Genomic DNA, 13,587 nt, shown 5'->3' with positions numbered 1-13,587 from the left:
TCATGGATTCCGTAATAAAAGTTTAATTTCACATTCTGTACAGTAAATCACATTTCAGAAACATTAATTAAATATAAAAATATAGACATAAGTTAATGCAGCAGAAGAGATTTATATTTTATACGTATCTCACAATGACGTCCAACATGGTTAATAAGAGGAAAGAGGTGTTGGATAGATCATGAATTTCTACACATTTATAGTTTGGTATTTGATCAATTTAGAAGCATACAATTTACTTAACTAGAAGTACAGTTTAAGTAGAAAATTACAGTATAAATTAACTTTGAGTAACTAAAAAGTTTTGCTGATGATAAATTGTACAACATATAGAAGTTTCACTCACTCAAAGTGCTTTCCCTTAAATAACAGGCTAACACAGCACGTGATGTTCAATTCAAGCGGAAAGTAGAAAAATCATTTCTGCCATTAAAGGGTTAATTCTGACACCATTGAATCCAGATGTTGATCCGTGGATGAAAATTCAGGGGGGAAGAATCTTAAGGACGGGAGCAGTGGTTTAGTAGCGGCTGTCGTACGGTTCACTGGCCAGCTACAGGGAACAAGATAAAGCATTAGAGTGTGTGTGTGTGTGTGTGTGTGTGTGTGTGTGTGTGTGTGTGTGTGTGTGTGTGTGTGTGTGTGTTGTGTGTCAGTCATATGACCTGTTACTTACTGCAATTGCTGACTTAACAGCCTGAAGCTGGAAGAAGACCTTGCCTCCTTCTTCTGGACACACAGTCCTTATCTCGTCTTTACTCATTCCCAGAAGAAGTTGTCCACTCAGCACGCCGAGGGTTCTGACCGTGCTGTTATACAATTGTATACAATTCTTGTTTATAGTGCAAACATCATGAAGTGCCCAACTCCTCTGTTAAAATGTCACTCACATTTTGGAGAAACCTTTGTACTCAAACCAGGCTTTCACCTCTGCGGGTGGGGAGGCCATATCCAGGGTCACCGGGCCACGAGTGTCCTGCTGTGAGGAGGAGTGAGGGGAACAAATTATCGCACGAGATCTGTTAGGAGGGTTACTCACCAGTGCTACACATCACTCATCTCACCGGTCGATCTTCCATCGGTCCGCCGCTCCTCATCGGCTCCAAAACATTCTGAGGAACGTTGCCTTCTTGATCATGTGTGTTGCGAACAAGCCACCATTGCTTAGATTTCTGAATCACCTGTAAAAGACCAGAACATTTTGTTAATACTGACAGTGATGTCAGCTGTGATTGAGACCATGGTGAATATACAAACTTAACTGGAAAAAGCCGCTCATACATGAATGTAGTTGGAAGAATTAAAACATAAAGCCTGGACGTTGGCTGCCCTCTGCTACAATTCTGGTTTCTGCTGGAAGCATTTCAGAAGCCAGCTTTGTGTTTTAATGTTTCTGCTTTTCACTGAATTACAATTCCCTAAATTACAATTAACTGAAGTCTCAGGGTGCATTATAGACGAGAAGGTAGGACATTTTAATATTGGCAGGAAAATAATATATGTTTGATTTACACATTCAGCCAATATAGTTATACACTGGAAACATTTTCAGCTGCTTCCAGTGGATGTGACCACATCTGTACTTTAGTTTTATTTCTTATGGAGCTGAAACATTTTCTTTTGCATTTTTATAATTTGCTCATTATATCCACACTGACATTGTTTGTAAACAAACATCATGTGGACTGTTGGAGAATTTTTTTGTAACATATAAAACAGATTCTGTGAGTGTAGGTGGATGTTTAAATCCAACTGCGTGGGCAGTAAATTTGAGACCAGTTATTCTAATTAATTTCATTTTCCTGATGTAACAAAGTGGTTTGTACAGCAGACAGTAAACTGCTCCAGACATAGTTGATATGAAGAATCTTCTAGTGCTCGCCGTAAATTCGATTTCTATTCAAGCAATCTTTGCCCTGTGTCGCCGAACACAAGGATATTTTTTGTATTCCTGAGTGATCTAGTGATTCTAAGATGTTTGTCATCTCACCTGAACCACCTCGCCCTTCATGATACTCAGCTCCCGGTTGTTCCTGGCCAAGAAGTCGTAAATGACCCGCATGTACTGGGCAGGCTCGCTGGAGCTGAAACAGCAGCAGACGGAGACACTTTGTGACAACAATGCTGATAACCAGAATAAAACACAGTGAGCACTGAAGGGATGTTTGCATCAAATGTGCTCATGAAGCCATATTTACTGCTGTGTATTGATACTTACTGTGGTGGTGTTGGTGGTGCTGAACTCCATGGACCGCTGGCCACAGGCTGTAAAAATACACCATTATTAAAATTATTACAAACCTTTTGACAATGGCCTCACTGGAGATATTTTTCCTCTCTTGTGGTTTTGAAAAAAAATATTAAAAGTAGTTGATTTCCACAGGGGAGTATTGAATATAGCCACTTAAAAGCTTGTCCATCTTTTGAAATGGTGATATTATAGTTTCAACGTCTGTCTTAATTGGTATCACTGTAATCTACCATATGGGAAAGTTAACTAAGCAACATATCAGTATGGCTGCACTTCCTCAGGTCAAGGTGTCGTCGCATCGCTGTGGTTGAGCAGCTCTGACTTACACTGGGTTGGCCGGGTGGGAAGCGCTGGCTGCTGCTCCGGCTCAGTGCACCGTTCTGATAGGGGGGCAGCGAAGATACATGAGGTGGTGCAGGTGGCTGCCAGCCGTCGTAGAAGTCAGGGATGTAAGGTGGAACATCATCATCCGGCCATCGAGACCTGAGGGGGGACAGGGGAACAGAAAACTGTCAGCCAAGTAAAAAACAAAAAGAAACTGGAGGAAATGGAGGAAATGTAAATGTAATCCACAAACAGTACAAAGCAGGAGCAATTTTAGGAGTGTGGTTACAAAATACTTTGGTAACACTTTCTAATGAGTGACAAATTACAGAAATAAATTGACATTTTGGGTAATAACTGGTGGAGTTTTTTTCTTGCTGAGAGATAGTTAAGAAGGTCACATGAGACAGCCAGTAGCTGGTTTGCTTAGCTTCAGATAAAGACTGGAAGTAGCCTGCACCAGTGCAAAGGTTAGAAAACCAGTACCTCTAAGGTTTACTAATTAACCAAAGTGTAAAAATGAAAAGTTCTGGTTTGACAATGAGTGAGTCTCCGCTTGTTGTCTGGCAGTAACTTCTTGTTTACAGGCAGATTTTTTTTTTTTTTTTTTTTTTTTTTAATCTTTTATCTGAGGTAGGTTAGCAGTTTCATATTTAAAAGACAGACATTAGTTGTATCAAGCTTTTTTTCTTTTTCCCCAATCAATTGTATTCTCCAAAATTTTTAACTATTTATTTAATGGTTTATCAATGGTTAATAAATAAATCAATGTTGTATAGATCGTTTAAAAGCTCTTAACAAGAAAATTAAAAAAAACATTGGGTTGCCAGGTTTTTGTTTTTTGCACCTAAAATGCAGCTATAAATAATTTATTTTACCAATTTGATAACCCTAAAGCTGTTCCTCTCATGTCTAATAACTGATTAATGAGCCATTAGTAAAAGATTAATATATTCTTAACAGAATCTCATTGTTGTACATTGCCAAACTTTGAATCTCAAAAATAATTTTATCATCTTAAAACTGAAATTATTGTTAGTTTCAAATTAAAATGTCCCTGTCTACCTTTTTTTTTTTTCCAGATTACATGAATGCAGCATTATCTCTGGCCTGTATTTACATATCAGCAAACAGACGCACTATGTCCCAAGTTAAGGCGTGCCATGGCAGGTCGGTGCACTTACTATCAGAGGCTTGCATACGCTTTAAAAAAGGGCCTCACCTCGGGATGTTCCAACTGTCTCCTAAAGAGTTCCACAGGCCGTCCTCCTCCGGGCTGAGGACCTGACTGAGCAGCCTCAGAGCTGTCTCTGTCAGCAGGGGAGAGAGAACTTTGGGAGGCAGCTCTGCAGAATAATGAGGAACTATCTGTGGAAAAATTAAAAACAAAAAAAGTATTTGCTGTCACAAAAAAGAGAGCATCGATATGAACACCAGAACTAAAGCAGACAAATAACTGGAACCTTGAAACAAGAACAGCGGTGTCGCAACCCACTTGGCCTTTTTGAGTGTATGTGTGCATGAAGAAAACAAATTTAAAATATTTTTTCAAACCTACAGAACTTCTGCGCTTTTATTTTGAAAGACATACATTTCCCATGACGCAGGACATGAGCTGTATAGCCACTTGCTGTTGCCATAGACTATACAAAAGGGCTGTTGAAAGCGTTGTCATGACAGTAACGACCAAAACTAACTTCGTCACATCGTAAGGTCTGATTCGAGCACTTTAGTATTTGTAAACAGGTTTAGGATTAGGTAAGTCTGACTATTAATGTCATATTTCATACTGTTCAGTTTAAATTCTTAAAATTTGGTGAGGATTACAAGTTTTACCGTGTTTGAAAAGCACATTATGCTCATGATTCAAAATAAGTCCGTTAATTTTTTCCACTAGGATTTTAGCACTATTTGCACTTTTTTTGTTTACTCACCGTTCTTTAACAGTGGGCCCACATTGTGTATTACTGCACTATATTTGTGAAATGGTCACCACTAAGAAGATCTTACCGTGCCTAAGATAGTGAAGAAGATGTGGACAAAGTCAGGGGCACTGGGCTGGGTGAGGATACCGTCCAGCTGGCCCTGTAATGTTAGGAAGGAAAAAAAAAAATTCAGTCCCACCTGCTGCAAGCACACACTCCAGTTAACACATTTGAGCATTGTAAAGCGCTTTATTCACCCCTTCACACACTAGTGAGACTGCGCTGCCATGCAAGGTGCTCACCATCAGGAGTACATTCACACACATTCACGGTACGCCATCAGGAGCAACTTGGGGTTCAGTGTCTCGCTCAAGGCATGTAGGAGCCGGGGTTCAAACCACCAACCTTCCCACTAGTGGGCAACCCGCTCTATCATCTGAGCCACAGCCTCCCAATGTATGTAATCTGTGGTGATATTTATCTGAACATGTACTTACCAGCAGATTGAGCCCATATTTGATTTTCTGAAGAAAGGAGAGATATTCCTGCCAGGGCGGTATTTTGAGAGCTGGTGTTACAGAAGAGATACAATCACATTAAAAACTCCAGACAACAAACATCTCTGCTAAAGAGTTTACAGTTTATACCAAGAGGAGGTTGGTATAACATGTCTGTGGAAAAGAGAAACTGGTGAAAAATTTTACCATTTTTCTTTGATTTCATCTTCATATATGCATTTTTCTTCTTCTTCTTGTCCTCTTTCTGTGAGGATATGTTTACTACAGCCATCACTTTGTTCATGAAGATCTCCAAATCATTTATGACATGGTTTAAAATGTCCTAAAAGAAATAAATAAAATTTATTAGTGACTGATATAATCCCTTACCTACAGCTTGTGTAAACGGTTATTATCGCAGCGCTAACCGTGTTCCTGTCCGATTCTGTTTTCTTGGGGCCGCGCTGTGATTCATGAAAGTCAGGATGGCGCATTGTTTCCTCTTGTGAAGCATGGAGTCGTGGAAGAGGCATATAATCTAATTGGAAATTTTTTTTAAAAAGTTTTTTGGACAAAAACTCAAGAGCATGTTGACGCAGTATAAAACAGATTCGTATATTGCTTGTTTGCAGAGAACACATCCATAAACTGTTGTTGAAGAAATAAAAAAATGTACAAGTCAGTTGTAGATAAGCAGTTAACTCGTGTCAGTGATGAAAGTTTATTTTCCATGTTTACAACGTACCTGGCTCTCTGTTGCTCCACTGTGTAGCCAGCGGGTCCGGTGCTGGTGGCAGCGGTGGCTGGCCCCTCCCTTGCTGCACAGGATGGGGCCTGACCTGCTGGAAACTTCCTGAGGTATGTTGACCGATGATATTCTCAAGATTAATCCTGAAAACATCAACAAACAGCAGTTAATGAGTTGTTTTTCTACATTTGTTCTTCTCCTGCTTTCTCTTAAGTCTGATTACATTTCTGTTTATTCATGTATCTTAACACTGCACCTGATGTCAGACAGCTCTCTGCGTGAGTCCAGATCGCCTCCTGTTCGGATTGCCTTGTCCAGATCACTCTTAATGAGCTGTGCCTGTAAAACAGACCTCATTTTAATCAAACTCAGTGACACCACATCCATGTTGTTATGAAGTACAGATACCTTCTACAAACACCTCTCCCTTCTCTTGAGGTCAGAGTTAGCAGATCACTGCTGCTTCTTGAGAAGTGGGACTCACCCTGGTCTCCTCACACTGGAACATAAAGACCTGCGGGACCCGTCTGCTGCGCTCCTGCACAGTGAGTGTCAGCACAGAGTTGTAGACGCAGCTGTCCAGCACAGCTTTGGTTTGTACGATGCAACTCAAAGGGATAGACTCCAGCTCGGCCTGAAGAGCCAGAGTGACGGGACCACAGGTTAATGGACGTGAATAGACAGTTAATAGTCAATATTGAAAGTATTGTCCAAGCATCTAAAAATGTCTCTTTAATATTTTGTTATGTCAGACTCTTAATGTTTATCTCGTGTACAAATTTCTATGATATACAGTTATGTCAAATCACCCTTCAAATGGTTATGTTTGTGTAATTTTGCCTACCTTGGTTTCAATGTCACTGAGCAGAAGATGAACTCCCTGAACCTCCATGATCATCTCTTGAGGCCACAGACGACCTTTGGCATCCAGGCTCTTGAGCTTGGCCACGCAGTCGTTCACCGTCTTCATATCCTGGCCATCCAGCTCCCCGGTGAACAGATGCTGTGGAGACATTGTGGAGGGTGAAGAGAGCTGAAGGATGTTGTTTGTAACATGCGTCTCCATGATGTTGATGTCACAAAACTTTACCTCCACTCTGAAGTTAAAGTTGTCAGGTTGTCTGTTCAGCCCCTCCGAGTACTCCCTTCTCTGCACTGATGTAAAGGACATTTATGAAATCATTTTACTACCACATAAGTGAGCATAGAAGCAGGTAGGAGCTGTTTTAATGTCTGAACATACTATATATGGATCTTCCACTGGGTCTGGACATGCTTTTCCGCAGTGAAGAATCTCTGAGGTCATTCTGTTGAAAGGCCTGTCTCTGTTGAGGGAGGTCTTCTGGTGAGAAACCCCTGAGGAATAATAAAAGGTAAGTTATTAAAGCAGGTGGAGTCGGGTACATGAGCCGACTGTCAACAGCTTGGGCCCCTTACATGTCAGTAAAAGCATGTTGGTCACCAGCACAGCGATGTGGAGATAAGCCTCAACTCAAATCAGCTGCAGTTACCACAGCACAGTAGTGTTTTATGAGGAAAGGGTGTGAACAGGTATGTAGAGTGCTGTAATTAGACCTCAGATGGAAATTCATAAATGACTGTTGCACATAAAAGTAAAATTGAACATTTACTGACCTCGGGGAATAAGAGAAATGGCTGGTGTTTCCAAACATGATCGCCTAAGTTTTTAAACTTCAGATTGGCATGAATCACCTGGAAGCCGCTCCAACCTGTAAGAAAACACATCTCTCATGTTGGTAAAGTTATACAGTACGCATAGTGACACATTGCACTAGTTTCAGACTCAACCAGGAAAGATGGTCGTATGGACTCACTCCTCACAAAACGTACAGAGGATGTGTTCAACAAGTTTGGATACATACAGATTCTGACAGTTTATGGCAAAAAATAACACCTTGTCTAACACCTCAAAAATAAAAGTTCAATTTATAAGCAATAAGAGACACGCTATCTAAATCGAACAGACTCGGGTCTAACTGCTAGTCTTTATTAATCTGGTATCACCAGCATTTTAGGAATGACTAAACTTTGTAATATTTTTCTGTATAAGTGACATTGCTGAGGTCTGTTTTCTACTTGTGTAACTACATTTTATCGTTTAGTGATCTCATGTCACTACTGTGTGATAGTCAGCAAAAGTCTGAGTGTGTTGCTTTAAAACTGAATTAAAGTGCAAACAGAAACGATAATAAAGCACAAAGAGGGAAATCCTGTTAATCAATTACAAGAAAAAGTTATAAATTTAGGTTTAAGCGAGCAAATAATTTCAAGAATTATTAAACTAGCTTGAAGAAGCTCATGAGTACACAGACCAGCATCTACAGTGGATCAGTATAAATTATATTTTGACCAAAGGTTAAGAGTTCTTTCAGACACCTGCCCCAAATCAGCAACATGATGTAGTACACACATCATCACTTTAGTTTGTTTTAGATTCAGAAATTAACTTAAAATCGTCACATACCTCCGGGTCTGAACGTCGGCTGTAAATTGAGATTTCCGGGTAACAACCCACTTTCTGCAATAGTAAACACATTTCCATTTCAGAACAGGATGCAATGCTGCTCCCAGTGAAGATTTATTTAACCTCCTTCAGTTATAAACTCTAATCAAATGACATTTACAGTTTCTATAGCCAGTTATTACCCGTCAGTGTCAGCTCTGCTCCAGTGTTACGGTTCCTCTTTCAAAAGGATTTGCCACCAAAACGTCTCACAGCAGAAAGCACCTGCTCCTCACACAGCTTTACCGAGATTTTCTTGACTTTCACCTGAAAGCACCAGGATCAAAGTGCAAGGACCTGATAGGAGCGACGGATCAGGAGGGTTGGCCTGATTTGTCATTTGTGGTAAAGTACTCAAGGTAGGGTAGAAGGCAGTAGATCTGTGGCTCATTATGAGTCCAAAGGTTTATGCATGCTTCACAGTACCTCCTCCAGAGTGATCAAAGGTCTTAAGTGCACCAGAAATAAGTCTACTTGTGCAATTATGCAGCTTGTAAGTATATTCTATCATGTCATAAAATGGTGACGTCAGGGAGACTACATAGCAAAGGTAACTAAAACATTGAGAAAGGAAAAAGAACAGTGCTTGAACTGGAAAAATTCAAACAAAACAGTTGAAGTTGAATAAGAGAACCATTTATTTTACCATCTGTTGACGTGTAAATACTGTACACACCCATATTATTGACAGAGACAATTGTTAAAGAGGAAATATTTTATTCTGTAAAGAAAAGTAACGTCTCGTCTCGGGACAATGAGTTAGGGGTTAGAGCAGCCTCTTCTAGAGCCAGGACAGTTTAGACTGTAGCTTTGGCCTGAGTGGCCTTGGCCAGCACCTTCAGGTCTGTGATGCACTTGGCGATGCTCTCTTTCTCCTGAAAAATAACAACAAAAAAGACAGAACTGGAGTTAAAATATCTTGTATCCGAGCCAGTATACCAAGTAAACAACACAAAAAACTGGTTATTCGTAAAAACAAGCCACTAACCTAAGTAGTACATAACAACTTTTTACAAAAAACAAACTCACCACAATAAAGCAATATGTTTACATGAGCAATCTCCCAAGGTGAGAGTCATTGTTTAGCTGGAGGCTTCTGACAAGAAAAAGACTGACCTGCTGAGGAGTGATGCTGCTGATGACGCTCTTCTCCACCCAGTTGACCATGTGCTCCTGCTCCATCCGGTGGTGGAGATCCTGCAGGGCGATCTGATAATCCAAGCGCCTCTTCACCTCATTGGTCACCATATGTAGCCTCTCTCTGTAGTTGGTCTCCAACAGCATTGCCACATTATTCTGAGAGGGAAAGAAGAGTCCATGTAAGTCTTTGTAACGGCAACAAAAAAAAAAATTGCATTTTCTAGTCCAAATGCATTTTTTACATGCTCTTAATATTGTGTTGAAATTTAAGTCAAAACAGTTTGAAAGTAGATTTAAGTGACCAGCGAGAAAAATATATTGATGCAGTTTTCTCCTTAGCCCATACTTTAGAAGTAAATTTGACTTCAGTCAAGAGGTGACACAAATCTGACCTGTGCAGCCAGAATTTGGACATACAGTACTCTGCAAAACTATTAGGTGCTTCAGAGGTGAGGGAGGCATCTGGTTGGTCCACAAATACAATCTTCAGCATGACAAGAAATCCAACCATAATGCCTGGGCATAAAGAGCCGTCTTCAGCGACAAGAACAAGTAGCCCTTCACCAGATAGTATGACCACAACAGAGCCCTCATCTCAACATCATGGAGTCAGTCTGGGATCACATGAAGAGAGAGAAGACACTGAGACGAAAAGTCTAAATCCGGAGAAGAACTACATTACATTCTGTTTCAAAATCCTACTTGCAGAGTACCTTAAACTTTATGCACAAATGTACTGAAGAAAACTGGAACTGTTTTAAAGACAAAGGCAGGAAATATTTTTTTTTATTTCACTTCTCTTTTGGTGCCTGGAACTTTTGCACAGTGCTGTATATCTTTAAACAGACTGCTGATTTCTAAAGATAGCAAAAGTTCATTTATCACTGCAAATATATGAATTACAAAGGGCAATCAAAAAGTTCAGCGACTGCTCCTGTGGCACGCGAACAGGATGCAGCACCGTGGCGAGCGCGGAGGGGAAGCTGCGCCCCTGATCCGCGTATTCCAAGTTATGTCACTTGATCATCATGAGTTCCTGAGTTACACATGTTTTTGCGACCACTGGTCTGAGCATATTGGCAATTTCTCCATGAACATGAGCAGAGAGCACAGATCAAACATAGTGCTGAACTCGGGAAAATCAGCAAGAGAGACCATTGAAATGCTTCAGAAAATCTGTGGCAATGGAGCAATGAGCCGGGTGAGGTGTTTTGAATGACATTCATGTTTCAAAACGGGCAAACCAAGACCAAAGAAAGTGCGTCAGGTCAGGAGCGACCAGGGTGGGGTTTTGTTTCGTTATTTGCAGGGTTGCGCACCGTGAATTTGCTCCTCGGGGTCAGACTGTCAAACACAGAGTTCAACTGATACCCTGAGGTGTTTGACGGAAAACATTCAGTACACACGACCTAAACCGTGGCAAGATGGCACTTGGGTTCCCCAACATGACATTTGCCGACTCGCAGCATGTTGACAACACTCAAGTTTCTCACCCTCAACAGCACAATTGTTGCGTCCCGCTCCCTGTACTCATTGGTTTTGCCTTGCCACTTCTTTTTGCTCCCTAAAATTGGAAATGTGCTCCGACCAGCTGCATAGAAAACACGTGTAACTCAGGTGCTCATGTGGATCAAGCGACGTAACTTGGAAAACGTACTCACGAAGGTTATTGCTTTCCAAAGCAAACGTAAAAGTGCTGCGTTTTTTTTCTACACAACAGTAGCAGACTTGGAATTTGATTGCTTTTTGTATTTTTAACAAATACACTGCTACACTGTAAAGATCGATGTTAATTCCGACATGCTTTTATTAATATTCATATCCTCAAATTTTTCCAACATATGGGTTTGTTTTACTCCTAGTCACAGTTCCTCATCCCAGTACTGTCCAAGCAGATTTCTTCAGTCTCTCACCTATTTTTCTTTTGCAATTTCAACTTCTTGCCAGCAGAGGTTGAACAATGTCAAAGATTACTTACTGCCCTTTCAGCTGAAAGTAGCAACTGTCAACGTGCTTTGAAGTGTAAAAAGTATATTATCATTAGTGAAGCTATTAGGAAATAAAAATTGAAAAGTTCCGAGCTACTTACCCTCTTGGCGTCGAAGAGCATTGATCTTCCCTCTGCTCTCCACTGTTCCTTCTTCTCATCCTCAATAGCTTGAGTCAGGTTGGTTATGGCGAGGTCCTTCACCTCCTGAGCCTTGGCCACTTTGTCCTGGGAAAAAAAAACATGGCAGAAGGATAAGGGATATTGGAAAGGTTAAAAAGAGAGACGCTACAATCTTTGATCTGAAAGCCAGACAGTTATTAAAAAATTCTTAAGTATGAACAGTAATCTAGAAAACCAAAATATGCATCCACACTCCAATCTGTTAAATTGTTTCAAGTATCCTATTATTAGCTATAAAAAAAAATAAAACAGATCAGGTTTCCAACCTACCTCGTTCAGTTTGTCAGCAAAAGCTGCAACATCTGGACCAAACTTCTTGACACCATATACGATGACAGCACCTATGGAGGCGGCAGCGATGGTCTCATGGTTGACAACGTAGATTTCCTTGGAAAGCATGTAGAAGAGGAGGCCAGTACCGAGCATGTAGGGTCCTATTGCGAGAACAGAAAAAACAAACTCAGTTTTGATTATCTGGGGAATTTCTTTTAGAAAGAGATTGATCAAGCTACAGCTCATTTTTGAACAATTTCTAATTGTGAATGTGGTCCTAAAACACAAGAGTGAAAACATTGCACTCATTGAAGACAATGGATTATATTTAGAAGACTTTCTTTTTGGTAGAAAATATGAACTTGAAAGTCCTTACTCTGGATTAACAATTACAGACCTGTGACTCCAGTTTTGGGGTATAGAAGCTGGAAAATCTCCTCTGGGAAGATTCCATGGCGGACTTTGCCTCCTTTCTCTGGCAGAGGGGGCACTGGGGCCAGACTCTGGGACGATGTGTGCAGGGAGTGAGACCCATGGACTAGCCTGTGGGAGACGGCATTAATAACTTTGAGAAGAACAGGCCTCAAAGGATTTATATTCTTCATTGCTGAAATGCATTTTCATGTTGGTATCAAAGATACAAATAAAACAATGCTTCAGATACATACCCAGCTCTGAGGGGGCCACTGCCTTTCAGGGCACTGGCTGCAAACAACAAGTAAGACAAGTGTGTCAGTACAAGGCTATAAGTAATGTTTGTATTTATCAATATATTAATTTGCTCATTGTTTTTTTTATTGATAGACACTTCTTACAAACAGTCTGACTCAATGAACAATATAACCTTCATTACTGGAGGACTAATTGACAGTTATATTGTTGAATTATAATCGGGCTCTTGTATTAGACCTCATACGTTTTGTCAACTTGTACCTGAAAACAGTAGAGACAGTAGAAACAGTAGAGACAGTAGAAACAGTAGAGACAGTAGAGACAGTAGAAACAGTAGAGACAGTAGAGACAGTAGAAACAGTAGACAGTAGAAACAGTAGACAGTAGAGACAGTAGAAACAGTAGAGACAGTAGAGACAGTAGAAACAGTAGAGACAGTAGAAACAGTAGACAGTAGAAACAGTAGAAACAGTAGACAGTAGAAACAGTAGACAGTAGAGACAGTAGAAACAGTAGACAGTAGAAACAGTAGAAACAGTAGAGACAGTAGAAACAGTAGAGACAGTAGAGACAGTAGAAACCCGACCGATGTCAATAAGGTGACATTTGCAGGCGTGCAGCACTAACGTTAGCTCATGTAGCTTCAGTTAGCTTCGCTGTAACCAAACAGAAATCGAGTTTTGATCATACAGAAATGAAGAAACATTCAAAGACATTTCCAATAACCGTAAATACAAATCCACATGCAGTAGACGAGCCGGTTTCTGAGCCGATACCTCGCTTGTAGCGACGTATCTAAGCCAGCCAGCATTAGCACGTCTCATTCAAAGTGCGGCCTTCACTTTACCCTTCAGCTTCACTTTCAACTTTTACTTCTCCCACTTGACAGCTGGCTCGCGTCACAGATTAAATGAGTTTCAATATCGTCTTTGAAGCTACTGTGATGCATACCTGAGACAAAGACCAGCCTGGACAGCATGTTTGAAGGGTGAAGTGCCGAGTTCTTCCTACACCAGCCTCTCCGTGCCCTTCTGCAAAGAGCCACAAGGATGGCGGACACACG

The 13,587-nt window shown here is 40.7% G+C and overlaps 2 protein-coding genes across 2 annotated transcripts; both read right to left on the bottom strand.

Annotated features, from left to right (window-relative positions):
- Positions 1-41: 41 nt before the first annotated feature.
- On the bottom strand, positions 42-7,418 carry eps8l3b (EPS8 signaling adaptor L3b). The gene is made up of 19 exons (XM_069140569.1): positions 7,381-7,418; positions 6,989-7,101; positions 6,836-6,900; positions 6,590-6,748; positions 6,230-6,379; positions 6,002-6,084; positions 5,743-5,888; positions 5,426-5,535; positions 5,148-5,340; positions 4,998-5,068; positions 4,586-4,660; positions 3,798-3,943; positions 2,578-2,734; positions 2,219-2,265; positions 1,991-2,078; positions 1,065-1,181; positions 891-979; positions 677-809; positions 42-553 (listed from the first exon to the last, which is right to left on the bottom strand). Exons 1-19 carry the CDS (start codon positions 7,416-7,418, stop codon positions 521-523), a joined length of 2,013 nt encoding a protein of 670 aa, XP_068996670.1. The 3' UTR covers positions 42-520.
- A 1,471-nt stretch (positions 7,419-8,889) lies between these two features.
- Positions 8,890-13,587, bottom strand: atp5pb (ATP synthase peripheral stalk-membrane subunit b). The gene is made up of 7 exons (XM_069141101.1): positions 13,476-13,587; positions 12,521-12,557; positions 12,250-12,395; positions 11,850-12,013; positions 11,499-11,624; positions 9,386-9,565; positions 8,890-9,144 (listed from the first exon to the last, which is right to left on the bottom strand). Exons 1-7 carry the CDS (start codon positions 13,501-13,503, stop codon positions 9,067-9,069), a joined length of 759 nt encoding a protein of 252 aa, XP_068997202.1. The 5' UTR covers positions 13,504-13,587; the 3' UTR covers positions 8,890-9,066.

This window comes from Embiotoca jacksoni, unplaced genomic scaffold (genome assembly GCF_022577435.1).
Source record: "Embiotoca jacksoni isolate LCO1_2020_lvr unplaced genomic scaffold, fEmbJac1.0.p SCAF_9, whole genome shotgun sequence".
Classification (NCBI taxonomy): Eukaryota; Metazoa; Chordata; class Actinopteri; family Embiotocidae; genus Embiotoca; species Embiotoca jacksoni.
The sequence above is the reverse complement of the archived record's forward strand: the minus strand, read 5'-3'. Positions and strand labels throughout refer to the sequence as shown.